The 18,062-nt window shown below is 37.2% G+C and overlaps 4 protein-coding genes across 5 annotated transcripts in view; 3 read left to right on the top strand and 1 right to left on the bottom strand.

The window, feature by feature from the left end:
• kcnb2a (potassium voltage-gated channel subfamily B member 2a) overlaps positions 1 to 4,740 on the top strand; it is a 33,824-nt gene extending 29,084 nt beyond the window's left edge. Inside the window, exon 3 of the mRNA XM_026940978.3 lies at positions 1,224 to 4,740. Coding sequence (XP_026796779.2) covers positions 1,224 to 3,074 — 1,851 coding nt within the window. The 3' untranslated portion in view covers positions 3,075 to 4,740. The remainder of the gene's footprint in view (positions 1 to 1,223) is intronic.
• A 136-nt stretch (positions 4,741 to 4,876) lies between these two features.
• tmem70 (transmembrane protein 70) lies at positions 4,877 to 9,925 on the bottom strand. Its single transcript, XM_026940929.3, has 3 exons — positions 9,651 to 9,925; positions 8,302 to 8,401; positions 4,877 to 6,956 (listed from the first exon to the last, which is right to left on the bottom strand). The coding sequence occupies exons 1-3, from the start codon at positions 9,840 to 9,842 to the stop codon at positions 6,511 to 6,513; spliced, it is 738 nt and encodes a 245-aa protein (XP_026796730.1). The 5' UTR covers positions 9,843 to 9,925; the 3' UTR covers positions 4,877 to 6,510.
• A 163-nt stretch (positions 9,926 to 10,088) lies between these two features.
• elocb (elongin C paralog b) lies at positions 10,089 to 14,034 on the top strand. 2 transcript variants are annotated; one of them, XM_026941389.3, is made up of 4 exons: positions 10,089 to 10,206; positions 11,832 to 11,870; positions 12,678 to 12,821; positions 13,590 to 14,034. In XM_026941389.3, the coding sequence occupies exons 2-4, from the start codon at positions 11,867 to 11,869 to the stop codon at positions 13,778 to 13,780; spliced, it is 339 nt and encodes a 112-aa protein (XP_026797190.1). In that variant the 5' UTR covers positions 10,089 to 10,206; positions 11,832 to 11,866; the 3' UTR covers positions 13,781 to 14,034. The 2 variants fall into 2 exon arrangements, with proteins under 2 accessions (XP_026797190.1, XP_053083526.1); XM_053227551.1 differs by having other exon boundaries at positions 10,092 to 10,184.
• Positions 14,035 to 14,175: 141 nt separating this feature from the next.
• The window catches only part of ube2wa (ubiquitin conjugating enzyme E2 Wa), a 9,607-nt gene continuing 5,720 nt past the window's right edge, over positions 14,176 to 18,062 (top strand). Inside the window, exon 1 of the mRNA XM_034314626.2 lies at positions 14,176 to 17,071. Coding sequence (XP_034170517.1) covers positions 17,057 to 17,071 — 15 coding nt within the window. The 5' untranslated portion in view covers positions 14,176 to 17,056. The remainder of the gene's footprint in view (positions 17,072 to 18,062) is intronic.

Raw genomic sequence — 18,062 nt, 5'->3', positions numbered from 1 at the left:
ATACACTTTTTTAAATCCCTTCATATATTTTTCTTATATTTAATTTTTTTCTTTATATTGTTCTTTATATATGATATTTTTCTATATTTTCTTTTTATGTTGAAACAGTTGTATAAAGCATTTCACTGCAAGTCGTACTGTGACGTGACAAAATTTGAATTTGATCTTAATGAAATCCCTGTATAAATGAAAGAAAAATTTAAAAAATAATAATACTATGCAGAGACGGATATTATAGTAGTGTCGCAGTACATACTGTAAACACTGCATTATAGTAGATGATGGCACATTTGAGAGTTCAGTGATGCTAAAACTAGAGGCACTGGTCTACAGAGATGTTGGGAGAAAGTGATAAGGTCTGAATGTTCGACTCATACAGTCAGGGGGTTCGGTGGCTCTTATGCTTTGAGAGGGAATTATTTTTGCTCGCTCCATATGCCCTCTTTGGAGGGAAGTGTCCCTGCAAACCAATTCAATGTTCTTCTGACTGATCACCTTTATCCTATGATGAAACCTTTTTATCCTGATGGGGGTGGTCTCTTCTAGGATGAAATCGCCCCATCTACAAGGCCTGAGGGCTCAGTAAATGTCGGCTTCACACTCACCACTCTCACTTCTCAACTCAGTTGAACATTTTAGACAGCGTTCTCCATCACCGTCATCAAAACACTGATATCTTTTGGCAGAACGGTGCTCCATCACTGCAGTACACTTGCCAAGATGCATTGAAGCTGTTCTGGTGGTTTGTCATCGCCCAGTACCTTAGTATAACACTTTGTGTTGGCTTTTCCTTTAATTTGTCACCCGTGCCTATTGAATCTATGGACACCCCAAGCCCTGGTGCATTTGTTTTGTTTTTTTAACAACAAAATATGCTTTTGTAAAAAGAATATTCTTCACATTTATAGAATGTTATATCTATAGACGATGTATACTTCATGGCTCTGACAAGTTGGCAGAATCCAAACCTAGGGTAAAAACGAGCATTTGCCTTACTGGCAATCCTAAGACTTAAACTCACAACCTTCTACTCACCAGCACAGACCTTTAACCACATACCTTCTGCATGGTTTAAAGCACAGGTTCTCAACCCTGGTCCATTTTAGTCAGCTGCAGGACAGGGGTTCCTGGGAACCTGTTGTCTAAATTGTGTAATGATGTAAGTTCAAACTTTTTGAGTTTTGACATTGCTTATCTTAATCTCTCCTTTCTTTTCTTTTCAGATCCTGGCAATAATTTCCATCCTGTTCATCATCCTGTCCACCATCGCCCTGTCACTGAACACCTTACCCGAGTTACAAGTCATCGACGAGTACGGACAGTCGAATGACAACCCGAACCTTGCCCACGTAGAAGCTGTGTGCATAGCATGGTTCACCATGGAGTACCTTCTGCGGTTTCTGTCTTCGCCCAACAAGTGGAAGTTCTTCAAAGGCCCTCTGAATGTCATCGATCTATTGGCCATACTTCCCTACTATATCACCATATTTCTCACAGAGTCCAATAAGAGCGTTCTCCAGTTCCAGAACGTACGCAGGGTGGTCCAGATATTTCGGATCATGAGAATACTCAGGATCCTGAAACTGGCCAGACACTCCACAGGCCTTCAGTCACTGGGCTTCACACTCAGGAGGAGCTATAATGAACTGGGCTTGCTAATCTTGTTCTTAGCAATGGGAATCATGATCTTCTCCAGTCTGGTGTTCTTTGCTGAGAAAGATGAAGATGCCACCAAATTTACCAGCATTCCAGCATCCTTCTGGTGGGCCACAATTACAATGACAACGGTGGGTTATGGAGATATCTATCCACAAACCCTTTTGGGTAAAATTGTAGGTGGGCTTTGCTGTATCGCTGGTGTTCTTGTGATCGCCTTGCCAATTCCCATCATTGTGAACAACTTCTCAGAGTTCTACAAAGAGCAGAAGAGGCAGGAGAAAGCCATCAAGCGTAGAGAAGCTTTGGAAAGGGCAAGGCGGAATGGCAGCATTGTATCAATGAATATGAAGGATTCCTTTGTGCGTCACATGGAATTGGTGGACGTTGTGATTGAGAAGAATGAAGAGAAGCCCTCAGACAACCACCTTTCTCCAAGTCGATGGGCCTATCAGAAAAGTCCAAGCACTGCCACCAAATCCTACGAGCCTAAATATCAGGAAGTGATGCAGTTAAGGTCTCCAGAGAAAGTGATCAAGCCATGCTCGAGTCCTCAACGGTTAAACGCAAAATCTCTGGAGCAAATGTATAACCAAATGGCAATGCCTCCCAGTGCATCGGCTCCGAAAGAAGGCAACAGGATTGGAAGGGAGGAGAGTCTGGAGATGAAGGTGGTTCAGTCTGACCCATCAACGAAAGATCGTTCTGTTACTGAGATCAGAAGTGTGTCAAGCATCGACAGTTTTGCAAGCTGCTCCACAGACATCAGCGAAGTGGAGAAAACGGCTCTGATCCCCAACGTGATGCAGTCAAGACACCCTCGTGCTCCTCCTCCTCTAGATCTGAGCCAGATCACCTCCTTAAACACAAAGGCGTCTGAAAAGTTGAAGCAGCATGCCATCATCAAGGAGGGTCTCTATGATTTTGTCCAGTACAAACCAGAGGGCAGTGCCCGATCTCAAGGGGAGGAGAACCAAAGCTTTGATATGAGCAGCGAAAGCGTAACAGGCTCTCCAAAAAGACATGCCAAGGGCCTCCAAGTCAATTTCAGTCTGGAGTCTGGAGATGATGCATCATCCAGCTTGCATCTGGTGGTCACAGATGACATGGGACAACTAACACCACATTCTAGGCAAAGTCCCAAAACCCCAGGAAGAGGTTCTGAAGGAGATGGAGCAATGAGTTCTCCTGTTTTTACTCCATCCTCCAGTGAGAGCCAAAGAGGGAAGAATCACATTGACAAGCCGATGGTTTCTCCTGCTTCACCTAAAATTGTGCTGAATTGCTCCCCTGGCATGGAGGACACTTCAGACAGCAGTCAAAGTGAACAGAAGGTCATCAATCACCTCCTCTCACCAGACATTCTCAAATCGACCGGGGATGGGAATGTCTCGCCACCATGCGAATCCAGCATGTGATGTTAACTGGGCCCTTTAGATACCTATGGACTGACTATAAAACAAGTCATTAATAGGGAAGAGGTAACTGGACTCTCTGGGGTAGCAGGACTGGACGAGGCACACGGACTCTCCGATATTGCAAAGAGACCGTTCTTTAGCTTTGCATGACCGGATATATTCACTTATGGCTGATGGAACTGCATTCCCACAGAGGAAGATACTTATACCATGATACCGTAATGACCTGGTGTGCAGGAAGGACAATGATGAGAATCGTCCTGTCTTATTTTAATATGTTGATCGCAGTTCTTGATTTGGATCAGTGAGTCTGAGAACTGTACTGTTGTACTCCAGATCTTCTCCTGATCTACAGAAGTACGATTGAGCAGAATTACTGCCGAGCCTGACATGCTGACAAGTCTCCACCTAATTAATAATCACATATGGCTCCAATTTTGTTTTCCAATTTTGGGTTGACTATGTAGCCTATTCACTGATAGTGAAAGTAAAACCAGTGTATGCAAATTAGTTCATAGGACTTGAATATGATGATGCATTAAATTGTTCTCAAAAATGCCTTCATGAGGTGATCTCCTCCTGATTGCTAAGCTTACGTGTCAGTATTTTGAGAGTCGCTCTAACTACCCTCTCGTTCAAATAAGGCACAATATACAAGACCAAAAAAGAACAGAAGCAAGATATATACAAAATATTCAGCTACCTACATTAGCATGCTAGTCTTCATCTGTTCAGCGCATTTATTCAGTGGAAACAATGCATGCACGCATTATACCAGTTGTCCAGCACATTTTTAACACTGTGGACAAAACTTGCTGTAAGATGTCTTGCCTTTTATAAAACATCTGTGTCACTTATATAGTGATGGACACAACAGCGCCTCCTGCTGGATAAACAAAAACAGCACTTTATATTAATGGTAAATGCCATTAGCACAGAACTTGGCTTCTCCATAATCACCAGAGATAAATATATGAATGACCAACACGTAAGGGTTGGTCTTTATTTTACCTGTAAATACTTGACCTGGTAGTTTGCGAAAAACATTACAGATCACAAGGATTATTCTCTCTCCTAACAAGTGATTTTTTTTAAAAAAAGACCATTTTAGCAGGACAAATAATTCCTGCTCTGAGTATTTATGAAGAATTATGCGTGCCTTGTCATAAATATTTATGAGAAGGCGTTACGGTATTTGGCTTTCTTCGTATCAGTCTGTACAGAAAAAAAAAGTCTAATTTTTATAGAGTAAAATATGCAAGTACAATTGAGTTCTCAGGTTTTGTATAACTTGAAAAAGCACTAATGTCATGGTTTCTTTCCTCATTAGACACTTGCGGCTCTCTGTCTCACGTATTCATTGCATCGATGGAGGAAATGCAGACGCTCCACTTCATAATCATGTGTTAGTTCTCGTATTTACAATGCAAGAGTCATTCTATGTGGATGAAAATTTCCCGTAATGGATATTTAACCTGCACAATGTAAAGTGTACATGACAAACTGAACGCTGTCTTTTCTGCATTTACTCTCATGTTGATGTTTTTTTGTTTTGTTTTGTTTTTTCCTTCCCTGAAGCGCAGTTTGTAGATTTGTGGCGGTGCAACTGTAGTTAATATTTATTGTAAAATTAACTTTAAAGATAGTGACTGGATCGTTTCAAACACAATAATGTGAATATTTAAAATAAATGTGTTTGTACAGACCTGCATGGCTACGTCCTTTATTTACAGGAGGTTGTGTTCTGTTTGAATGCTGTGGGAAATGTAAATAAAAACACATTTTTAACAAAAGTCACAGTTTAAGACAATTCATTACTTGATTATTTATAGACACTTTTATTTACAAGATGGTTTGATAAGTTACACATTTTCTAACGTGTCTGAAACAGTCACACATTTAGTTGCTAGCTACCATGAGCTAGCATGACAGCTAGGATTCCTGACAGGATTTTAAGTCATATCCTTAAATATTAATAATCTCCACTGAGAACAGTATCCAGTTTGCTAACGTGAGCTAACAACAGGATTTCTGACAGGATTTTATTCATATATATTCGTATAAATGTTTATCATCTCTATTGCTAACACTAGATAGCTAGGTAGCATATGAAGACTTTTATATAAAGCATAAATTATATTTATTAAAGGTTTATAATCTTTATTTTTAACTGTAAATACCTGGCTAACATCAGCTAACCTGACAGAATTCTATTCATATTCATTCATTATCTTCATTGTTAACTCCAGCTAGCTGGCTAACATATGCTAACCTGAAAGGATGTTATTCAGAGATGTGTACAATCTTCACTGCTAATGGTAGCTAGGTAGCTAACATAACCTGAGAGGATTCTGAGATTCTTAAATATTCATAATCTTCACTGAGAACACTAGCCAGCTAGCTAACATAAAATATTCTGACAGGATTTTTATTTGATTTCTGGGTTATATTCAAAAATGTGTTTAATTGGCATCTGTATGCTAGCTAGCTAACATAAGCTAACTTGAAAGGATTTTTAATCCTGTTAAATACTGTTTATAACATATAAAAACTGTTTTATGCTAATGCTAACTAGCTAGCTAACTAACTAATCCTACAGGAATTCTGAGGGGGTTTTAAGTCACATTCACGTTTATAATTCTCAATGCTAACATTAGTAAGCTAGCTAACCTAAGCTAACCTGACAGGATTCTAGGATGACTTTTTTGCAAAAATGTGTTTAATCTTCACAGCTATGCTAGCTAACTAGCTAATATAAAAAACTGTTTACAACAGTTATAAAATCTGTTTTACGCTAACTAGCTAGCTAACTAACTAATCCGACAGGAATTCTGAGAGGATTTTAAGTCACATTCACGTTTATAATTCTCAATGCCAACACTGACTAACCTGACAGGATTTTAGATGACTTTTTGCAAAAAAGTGTTTAATCTTCACAGCTATGCTAGCTAGCTAACATAAACTAATCATACAGGATGTCTTAGAGGATTTTTAAGCTCATGTTTATAGTTTTCACAGGTAGCTTTTTGGCTAACATAAGCTAACGTGACAGGGGTTCTGAGAGGAGTTCACAGGACATGTTTATGATCTTCAACGCTAACATTAATAAGCCTTCAGAAAGATCTTCCTCCATTCAGAAGACGGCGTAAAATCTATTTTAATTTAATATAACATTATTGTAAAAACAGTTGAGGTCTAAAGATGATTATTTTGGACAAATTTGAAGGAGCATTGTCCTTCTTAGCTTTCAGAGTGAACAACATGGAGGACAAAACTCACTTCTATCAAGGATTTTTTTTTTTAATAATGTGCTAATGTTTAAAATATTATACAATATTATAGATATACCAAGTTTTACCAGATAAACGAAGCAATTTGTACTTTTTTACATTTTCAAGTCCTTTTCATAAAGTTTTAAAATGAAGAGTGACAGCGGCTAATTTTGATCAGGTTTATTTATGTCCTCCGGGTCGAAGGAGAAAGGCTGATCGTAGCCCATGAGGTGATTGTAGTCGTGTGGCACGTCGAACAGCATCGGGTTTACGAGCATCGAACGCTTCTTGGCGTAGAAACTCGTGAACATGCGGCTCACGTCCGGGACTTTGACGTCACTCTGGTGAAACACGGTCTTCTTCTCCACCAGCAGCGCGCTGTACGTGACGGCCGTGTACACGTCCGTCTCCTTGTTGTGATACAAGCGCACCACGTAGCCTTTGGTGATGAGGTGGAGGAGGACCGGCGTCAGGAACGTGAAGAAGCCGATAAAACCGCAGAACGCAGCCTTCATCGCAAAGCTGCTCACCCCGATGCCCGTCTTCGTGAGGATGAGGGGCATCATGCACAAACTGAACATGCTGCTGGAGTACGAGAAAAACTTCACACCTGCAAATCAAACACAAACATGTAGCTAATCGATGTGACATGTTTTATAATAAGACGGATTTCAACCAATCACAGACAGCCTGCAAACAGCCAATAGGGTCACAGTATTGAAATTCAAAACAGCTACTAATAACAAGCTGTCAGGATTTACTCCATAACCAATTTTTTTGGGGAATTTTGTGATTTTTCTCTTTGGTCTGTGTGAAATTTTATTTTTGTACATGATGAATAAGATATTACAGAACTAATAATTTATATTATACTATAGATACTATAATAAATTTCTCTGAGATACTAATAAAAAACAGGTAAGAAAACTTTTAGATACTAATAACAAATCACCTAGGAATACTCTGAGATACTAATGATAAATCTGATCGGAATACTCTGAGATACTAATGATAAATCTGATCGGAATACTCTGAGATACTAATGATAAATCTGATCGGAATACTCTGAGATACTAATGATAAATCTGATCGGAATACTCTGAGATACTAATGATAAATCTGATCGGAATACTCTGAGATACTAATGATAAATCTGATTGGAATACTCTGAGATATTAATGATAAATCCGATCGGAATACTCTGAGATACTAATGATAAATGGGATAGGAATACTCTGAGATACTAATGATAAACGAGATAGGAATACTCTGAGATACTAATGATAAACGAGATAGGAATACTCTGAGATACTAATGATAAATCTGATCGGAATACTCTGAGATACTAATGATAAACGAGATAGGAATACTCTGAGATACTAACAATAGTACAGGTAGGAATACTAGAAGAAACTAATAATAAAACAGGTGGAAATACTCAGAGATGATTATAATATTCTACAATAAGCGGCAAAAATTAACACACAACAACAATGTTGGGAAAAAAAAACGTCTAAAAGTGGAATGAAAGCGATTTAATGACGTCGTTTGTAATTGATTATGGGATCATTATTTTCCCTCGTAAAAGAGAAGTGCACAGTCTTGTACCTGCGCCTGTTTTCCGAGTGTTTCTTCTGGCTTTGAAATAACTTGCGTGAGGTCATGATTCATCTTGTAGCTGTTCTGGGAGAAGTTTTTATAACGAGGTGTTTCGCAATCGCAATGTGTAGCAACATAATCCCAAAAAAATCCCAAAAAGTTTGCTTCCTTATCCGCTCTGTCACTGAACTGGGTTCTCTTCCATCTAAACTACTTTGAATAAAAGCTTCTGACGAATCAGACATCATAAATGTTGATCTAATCATGCCTTTATTTACTTAACACTTTTTTCTCACTTAATTAAAGCAAAACTTGTGGGCAATTAGCCAAATGGTTACGTCCTGTAAGAGATTTACCGAGCACGGCCTTGCCCAGATTGCCCGTGTAGATCAGAACTCCGTCCTCGGTGCTGCCCGGCCGTGAGGAATAACATCGTCCATACGCGCAGGCTCGAATCTGAAGAATAAAGAACATAAAGACTGAAGGTAGGAGACATCTTATGAGATAAATAGATAAATAGATAGAATGGATGTTGAGGAAAAGTTTAGTCTGTTTGATCCACAGCAAATCCAGACTTAAAGAAGATTCAGTTTCTGTATAACACTGGTTAGTGTTAATTACACTGTAGTGAAGTTCTCACCTGGTATTTAGCTAATCTGATGATTATAAAACACACGCAGCGGAGAAGTGGAGAAGATCCGAGTCATATGCAGGAAGTAACGTAATCCAGTCTACTCTACAGTAGGATTTCTCACTTGTCTGGATAAACAGCATGGAAATAATCCTGCAGTAACATAGCTACTAAATCAACAGTTCAACAAAAATAAGACGTGTTTTCTTTCTTGGCTTAAAATCTGACTGTTTGTGAAATAACCTGAAAAAACCTTCACCAAGTAGATTTAATCAGTTTATATAAATTAAGACAGCATTGTCCTTTGTTAGTTGTGTTTCCTTGCTAAATACATTTCTTGTAAATGTTGTAGATTTGTTTTTCCTAAAAATGGCTCCAGTGTTTTGTTCGCAAAGCCAAAATATTGTGATACATTTCGTGCATCATGATATTTTTAATTATTGTGAATCATGATCTCTTTCATTTTTGCCACATCGCTCATCACTACGTGGTCGATGACTTGAACGAGCAGAAAAATCATCAACAAACTGTACTAAACTCCGATATCATGATAAATTATGTTGCGATACACTTTAATGAGATATCTTTTTATACATTTAAAAATACATTTTTTAAAATAATTACAAATTCTGGAAGAAGCTGATTTGATGTTAAAGTTTTCTACTTAACATTTTTTATAACATTTATTCCTATTTACATACTTACATATTTTTAAATCCCCCTTTTCAGTGTTAATTTTTTGTATTGAATAAAAATAAGAATTAAAAAGTATCATCAAAGTCAGTTTTAGAGGTTTAATTAGAAATGCAACACTGCTGTACTGCTGATTGTTAGCAAGTGTAAATATTGTGATTATTTTCATGTATCAGAGAAACATGTTTAAATCTTGAGTAGTGATATGATATTATTGCCATATCACCACCTGGATTAAAATAAAAAGTTCAATAAAATAAGCACATTGGACTGATGTCTTATAGTCTTATATGCAACAACCTGCTTTCTGAACTCTCTGTTATTTCAACTCAGGACAATGTTAACATTATACAGCAAATTAAAGCATTAAAAACAAATAACCTTATTGATCTGGGATGTGGAGGATGTCCTCTGCAGTGACTGCACTAAATGATGGCTGTAGCTCAGAGCAGAAGTTGTGCATGTTGTCTGAGAGCTGCTCAGGAAATAAACACTGCCTCGATGGATGTGTCTTAATATCTGCTGATTTCTCGAGATCGATCTAAACCTCGGTAAAGCGTTTAAATGGAACATTTCCAGCAATTTAATGTTATCCAACCTATTCGGATTACTGCAGAGCCGCCATGTAAAACCCGGAAGTACTTCAGCAGCGCGAACTCCGGGAAGCAAACTGCTATCAGTGTGACGGATTAATTAGTAAAAAAAAAAAAAAGAAAAAACTAAATCAAATACAAATACATGATCTGATTGTCGATAATATTTGTATTTAAAATTTAATTTAAAAATAAAGCTATGAAACCTTTTAATTTGTAGAGTACTCACCGGAAGTGAGTAGTACTAAAGAAGAAGAAGGAGGAGGCGGACGCTTCCGGTTGCAGGAGGCTGTCGCTAGTGTAGTGTTTTCCTGGAAAAGAAGTACGTGTTAGTGTATCGTGGGGTAAATACGTGTTTTATATTTTATATGTTTTTATAAATGTTGTGTAATATTTTGTGAGATTATATTGTAATCCCATGTTCATTTCTACAGACTCGTTTTGGTAACGTGAGTCAGCTATGTGCCGTGTTAGCTAAAAGCTAAAAGCTAACATTAGCTAGCTCTGTTTTCTGCTTGTGTGTTTTAAAGCAACTGAGATTTACACAGATACAGAGCTGGAGATGAGAGAGGGATGAAAGAAAAAGAAATGGAAAAAAGATAGAGAAAGTACGGGGGGAGAGCGAGATAGATAGAGAAGAAAAATAACTAAGAAAAAAAATAATGGAAGGGAAGAATGAAAGTATAAGGAAAGGAAGAGGAGAAAAAAGGGGGAAAGAAATGCTATTGATGATTAAAAAAAAGAAGTAGAGGAGAATAAACAAGAGCTGGAAATGACAGAGGGATGAAAGAAAGAAATGAGGGGAAAAAGAGAGAAAGTACAGGGGGGTGGGGAAGAAAGAGAGAGGAAATATAAATAAGGGGAAAAATTAATGGATGGGAAGATGAGAGGGGGAAAAAAGAAGGAAAAGAAGAATAAAGAAAAGAAAGTAATGTAATAAATAAAAGGTTGGGGAGAAAAAAGAAAGAAGAGAGAAAATAAGAAAACAAGAATGAAAGTATGAGGAAAGAAAGAGAAGAAAAGGGGGAAAGAAAAATGTAGAAAAAAGTGCTGTGATTTTTTTTTTTTTTTTTTTAAATAAAGAGGAGAATAAAAAGAATGATGTGTAAAGAGTAAAAAAAATGGGGAAAGAAATAAAAAAAAAACAGGTTGGGGAAAGAAAAAAGGAAGATGAGAAAAGAAAGGAGAGAAAAAGAAGACAGGAAGCAAAATTCAAGGTGAAAAAGGGGGAAATAAAAAAGGAAGAAAAGAGTAGTATGATTTTTTGTTAAAAAAAAAGGTTTAAAAAAAGATGAGAGTAAGAAGATAATAAATATGTGGAAAAGATAGACGAGAGTAAAAAGAAATCGAAGAAAAGAAGGAACATAGAAGGTAAGGAAGAAGAGATGAGGAAAAGAAAAGAAAAGGATGAAAAGAGGATGAAACTAACTTTCTAATAACTTCATTACGTTTAAACTTATTCATCCAAAGCGACTTACAAATGAGGAAACGCGAGCAAAGTGAGATAAGAACATGAGTAGAACCAGACGAGATCTTTAACTGAGTGCTAGAGGAACAGAGAGAGGTGAGAGATGGAGAGAAAATAATCAGAAACAGGGAAGTAAAAGGAGAAGGTGGAAAAGAAAGAAAAAGAGAGGAAGAATAAGTAAAGAAGAGAAAAAGCTGTTTATTTCCTAATTTATTTGCTGAAATTTTCTTCAAACCATCAGCGTCTCGGCTCTTTAATCGGTTTGGACTGTTTTTAATTTGTTAAAGAAGAAGAATAACAAAACTGTTTTATTTTGGAAATAATGAAAAAAATTAATTTAAATAATAGTAAATATTAAAAATCTTTAAATATCAGAATATATTAGTAAGATTTCACTTCTAGATAACTTGAGAATATTTTGTGTCGTGTTTTTAGGAACGCTTGTGATATTTTTGTATTTTTAAAATAGATTTGCTCAGTAATTTCTCGTGTGTGTTTCAGAGAAGAAGAAGAAGCAGCGCTGAACGGAACAGAACATGGGTAAGAGCTCGCTGTCGACGTTTTCACTCCCACTGTAACGAAAGCAAAAAAAAAAAAAAAACGCAGTCTGAAAGGTTGTATAGGGCTGAAATAACACCTCGTTACCGTTTCTATGGTAACAGCTAACTCGCAAGTTTTCTTGTTAGCGTGATATCTTAAGGACGAGTGGCCGAGGCTGAGCGTTTTATAAGATTTATAACATTGTAGGATGGAATTATTACAGAAACCAGCAGATCTGGGAAGGACCAAAGGTCACGACAAGGTCAAATGCCTTCGCGTTCGACTTTGTTCGTTTTTATAAAGAGACGTTTGTTTATTTATGTAGCATTTATGGAAGGAGTCTCCAGTGTCAGAGATAAAGCTTCAGGATGGAGTTTACGTTTCTTCTTTGCAGTTTCTTGGTAACAAAAACAAGCTGCATTTATTTTTTTTCTTTGAGAGAGAATAAAGAGCGGCTGGCGAGGGAACGACTGTTTATAGCTGCTGTAACGTAAGCGACAACAGGAAGTGACTTGTTTCATGAACGTTCCACGCCATTAACATTTTTGTTTTGTTGTTTTTTTTTATGTTGTTGTTTATGCTGTATGGTGAAGCCAAACACAAATTTCCTCTTTATGGACAATAAAATCAACGAATTCTGTAAATATAATTATAAATGGATTTAAAAAAAAAAGTGCAGCGTGTTGTTTACTACATAAAAGCGTAATTGTTTGCGACACTCGCTGACGTGCGGTCGTAGGAAAACGATGAACTCGAGAGTAAACGACTTTCGCTTCGTTGCTTTAAATCGTCGTGAATGTTTTGCAGACTGTGAAGAGAAGACGTACGGTGGCTGCGAAGGCCCAGACGCCATGTACGTGAAACTGATCTCCTCTGACGGTCACGAGTTCATCGTGAAGAGAGAACACGCGCTAACGTCAGGAACCATCAAAGCCATGCTGAGCGGCCCTGGTGATTACACGCACACACACGCACACACACATACACACACGCACATACACACACGCACACACACATACACACACGCACACATACACACACGCACACACACACAAACGCGCACACACAAACGCGCACGCACGCACATGCACGCACACGCACACACACACATGCACGCACACACACACATGCACGCACACACGCACATGCACGCACACACACGCACACACACACACTCACACGCTGACGTCAGGAACCGTCAAAGCCATGCTGAGCGGCCCTGGTGATTACACGCGCACGCACACACACACACGCACACACACGGCTGCGTTCGGCTTACCTCAGAAGCAGAGTTGAAATCGTCGCTAATATTAAATAATAATTTAATATTATGAAAATATTAATAATTGTTAATAAATATAACAACAATAGAATTTATTATTTAATAAATTATATGTATAACATATGTATACCTCTTTATATTGTTAATATTGTTATATATGTTAATTTATATATAATATAAACATCTTTTTTTTTTTGCCTAACAGACCAGTTATTAATTTTTTTTTTTAGATGAAATTATTGTTTATATATTTTATTTAATGTTTATATTATTATTATTATTGTAATTATTATTATATTTTATATTATAACTTATATAATGTTCATATATTTAAATTTACATATAATTTTAATTAAAACAATCATTTATTTCTGTGTTTTTATTTGAAATCCAGTAAATAATTTCCGACTCGTATTTCTTATTTCTTTCCCCACCAGGTCAGTTTGCTGAAAACGAAACGAATGAAGTGAATTTCCGAGAGATTCCGTCTCACGTCCTCTCCAAAGTCTGCATGTATTTCACCTACAAAGTCCGATACACCAACAGCTCCACAGAAATCCCGGAATTCCCCATCGCTCCGGAAATCGCCCTGGAACTGCTCATGGCTGCAAACTTCTTAGATTGTTAAACGTGTACGCGGTGCACGTGCTTGAGTTCGATGAAACGTTTTAGTAAACAAAATAGACAAAACGTGTGGCAGAAGGACGTGTCGTGTGCTTTTAAATTTTAGTTCCCTTTCCCACAGTATTAGTTTTGTCCATGATGCAGAATTCCGTAAGGAGAAGGTCGTTACGCAGATAGCATGTTGTGTCTGTTTCCCCTCCACTGCTAATGAATTGCTGTGAAATACTAACCACATGAATAAAATAATTTAATAATTAACTCTACATTAAAGAAGAATTTATACAAGTCTTTTCCCCCAAGTGCTGGGAATATTCATGAATCATTAATAATCATTAATACGCCAATTCATCCAATCACAGAGCGAGCATTTCAGAAATATAAATATCATAAATATTCAAGAACTTTATGCACAAGTTTCCTCATATGATAAGAGTCTCCGTTTGCTCTTGCATGCTCTCATTGGAAGATAATAAAGTACATTTAAAACAGTAAATCTCATCTTCTGTCCTACGATAATATCAGAAATACACTTACGGAGCACTTAATTATTTACGCAATGCGTAAAATCATGCAGATACAAATCAAGAGCTTCAGTTAAAGTTCACATCAAACATCAGAATGAAGATAAATTGTGATCTAAAATGTGAAATGTAATCAGTGTGATGATTTTTGAGTATTTGTATAACTGCTGATCATCTGAGATTTTCTCTGTAGAGTTTAATCAGAGCGGTGCGAAAAACAAAAAACATCCAGTGAGCGGTAGAGCTGCGGACGTAAACGCCTTGTATAATATATAATATATATAAAAGCACTATCGTTCCTAGTTCTGGAAATTAATTTAGACATCTCTGATGCTTTAATATCTTTAGTCCAGGTATAAACTCCTGATTGATGTTCCGAGGGTCTGTTGCTCCTTCAGTAGCAGAGGAACTGAAGCTTCTCCTTGCAGTCTCTGTTCTCCCAGACATGCGTGTTGAAGTTGTGAGCTCCGCAGCGGTAACGTGGCGCTGGGCATGAGTTCTGCGAGAACGTGATCGACGCCTCCTCCCCAGTCACCCACATCCATTTTCTGGCTATGAAGCGCAAACCCGTCCACACGCTAGTGGTCTGAGCCGGAGCGACCTCTTGTTCGGCCAGGCGAAGCTGCGCGGGAACGGTCAGGGAAGCCAAAGCAGTGTGGTAGCTCCTGCAGTACTCGAGAGCCTCGTCCCATGTTTTGTTCTCCATCACCAGCGTCAAGCTTCTGTAACAAAAGAAGTAACATCTCTTGGAGCAGCTGTTGATGTCCCAGCCCAGTGGAGTTGAAATAACACAATCCTCGGTTGTTTTAGATTTAGTGAGGTTGCTGTTTTTCCACTTAAACAGAGTAGGAGTTTGTCCATCAGACCACTGCCAGGTGTTTGAGAGTGGCTCGGTTCTCTTCAGCCCAATCCAGGCGTACAGGTAGAAGCCTTCTTCAGACCACACCAGTTTATTTTGCTCCGTGTCAGTAGTGATGGTTGCCAGGTCTGTGAACTTCTGTCTGCAGTAGCTCTGAGCTTCAGACCAGTTCACTGCCTTGGTAACTAACTTATATTCTCTCAGCAGACCTACAGACGTGCCACAGAGTAGCAGCAGGAGCAAAATAACCAGGAACGATTTCATCTTTGATTTCATCTACGATGTGTTTGAGCTCTTCCAGTCTTTCCTGTGCATCTCTGGCAGCTCGACACACGCCTTTAAGTCCAGCCCAGATTATTTAAAACACATGCAAAAGACATCCGATTAAATGCTAAGCTCTAATCCTGTCTTTTCCCGTATTTATATTGTCTTCATTTCACTTCATCTTAATGAATACAGGAGTTAAATTGGAGGTGAGAAGGAAGGACGTGAAGGATCTCTGAAATTTTAATTGGTGACCAGCAAACAGAGCTGATCTCTGATACATCAGATGGAAATTTAACCAAATCCTAGGAGTCAAGTGTTGAAAGTAAATGTTAAATTTTGAAAACTGTCACATTTCGAATGTCTGGCTGTAAAGATGAGCCAAATGCAAACTAGTTTAGATAACGCGACCTTGTCGTTCACCTTTCAACCTTTTAGGAAGAGGAATCATTGAACTCACTGAGTCATGAGTCATGAAATGATTCATTGAGTCAAGGGACCGGTTCAGCAAACACGCGATTGTAAATACAAAGAACACAATATAAAATATATATATACAATATATATAACACAATAAAAAAAATATAAAAGTAATGACGAAAGTAATTTACTGAGTCACACACTGAATACGAGAGAGTATATCTCAGTCATGACAAAAATGATTCACTGATTCAGGAGTCAACTTATGGATGAACCTTAATGTAGTTAGCAACTTAGCAAATGTTGTAACATGCCAACAAACCAAGAGCATCTTTCAAAACATCATAAACATTATATATAAACATAAACATATTAAATATTACACCTTCTCTCTCTCTTTCAAAACATCATAAACATTATATATAAACATAAACATATTAAATATTACACCTTCTCTCTCTCTTTCTCTCCCGATTTCTCACAACAAGCTAACATTATTTTTTTTTTTCCCCCACACATTTTTATAACAACACAAAGTTAGGGGTCTTACATACTAACTAAGTGGATTATTGTTTGTCATAATTATTATTTTTATTAATTAACAGAAGATGTGGATCGAACACTTTTCACAATTTAGCAAGCTAGCTTAAGTGACATGCATATTCCTTAATCAATCAAATTCAGTATTCTCACTGTGATTGTCAGATTTAATGTTATAGACGGTATCTAAAGAAATGAAATGTGTGTTGTCTTATTTTCAGCTAACATTAGCTAATAATTTCCATCTGATTGCTGAGATATACAGGACATTTTGGACCTAGTGCTCAACAGTCTAAATAGTGTGACATTTTTTATGGCATATATTAGTTATATTTTGTATTGCACATGCACAGACCTAGCTCAATAACTTTTAATATCTAGACTACAGATGATATGCAGAGTTAGTTTGGGTATACTTAGTGCCATAAAAAAAAATACAGTATAAGTTCATCTAATGTCAGAAAAGATTCGTTCTTTGCAGCATTCATACAATTTGTGCCATAGAGTATGAACTGCTTTGTGATCTAACCAATCGTAGTGCATGACTGGGATACAGTTAGCCAATCGGAATGCAGGATGGAGTATAACTAGCCAATCGCAGCGCAGGAGGCGGGACTTGTGAAAACACGGATGTAGGGAGCGAAATAACGCGTCCAGAACTTAGGGGTGTTCCAAGATGGCGTCGATGCAGGTGAGCAGCTAAACTATAGTAAACAAATCGAGTTAATTCAAACTGATAGAGCGAGATTTAAATTTATATCGCTATCAGCTATAATTACAGGCAGAATACTTTATCCTGTGTGTGTTTGTTAAATCGTTAGCTGTGAATGGACTTCGAAAATCACGAATATTGAGCCAGCTAGTCTTGACACTTGGGTTAGCAAGTCGGATGTGTAGCTTTAGCATAGCAAAACATGTTAAACTAGATTTGAATATTTATCACTCCTGAGTCTCATTATGAGGTTTTTATGTTAGAAAATAATTTACAGACTTAACTAGCTGGCACCTGAAATTACAGAAATGTTTTGTGTTGATTTGGATATTGAATATTTTTTACAGTGATGTATTATTTCTGATCTGTATAAAGGTTGTAGAATGCATTAGAATAATAAACATCAGCTCCATCTCATTAAAGCTCTGGATGTTTCTGACAACACTGAAATATTAAAATGATTAAAATATGAAATTGTCCTAAAAACACCAAATTATTATTATTATTATTATATGCACTGCTTTAAGTACAGTGATATTCATTTGTCCCTGTTGTGACACAAACCTGATGTATAGATATAGTTTTAGCTCTAAAGTTTATAAGCTTATCTAAGAATTAAAAAGAATTATTAAAGACCGGATGGACAGCCGAGGTCAGTTTGGTAACCACTGGATAAATAACTGAGGATTTTATTGTTTTTTAGTAAATTGTGGTGTAATAATAATAATTATTATAACAATAATAATAATAATAATTGTATGAAGAGTTAATCCTGCTTGTCTTTAACTATATATATAAAATAAGATTAGTAGTTGCTTTAGTGTTTAGTCTTCATGACTTGAGTTTGAGTCTTGTTAAAGTTGTATGCCTTAAATAAGACCTAACAAAGTGTTTAATGAGGTCACATTCAAATAAATCAACCGGTCAAAGGGGTGCACAAACTTTTAAGAGCTGCACGTTACTCTGAGAC

This window comes from Pangasianodon hypophthalmus, chromosome 21 (genome assembly GCF_027358585.1).
Source record: "Pangasianodon hypophthalmus isolate fPanHyp1 chromosome 21, fPanHyp1.pri, whole genome shotgun sequence".
Classification (NCBI taxonomy): domain Eukaryota; kingdom Metazoa; phylum Chordata; class Actinopteri; order Siluriformes; family Pangasiidae; genus Pangasianodon; species Pangasianodon hypophthalmus.
This window is presented reverse-complemented; position numbering and strand designations above follow the sequence as displayed.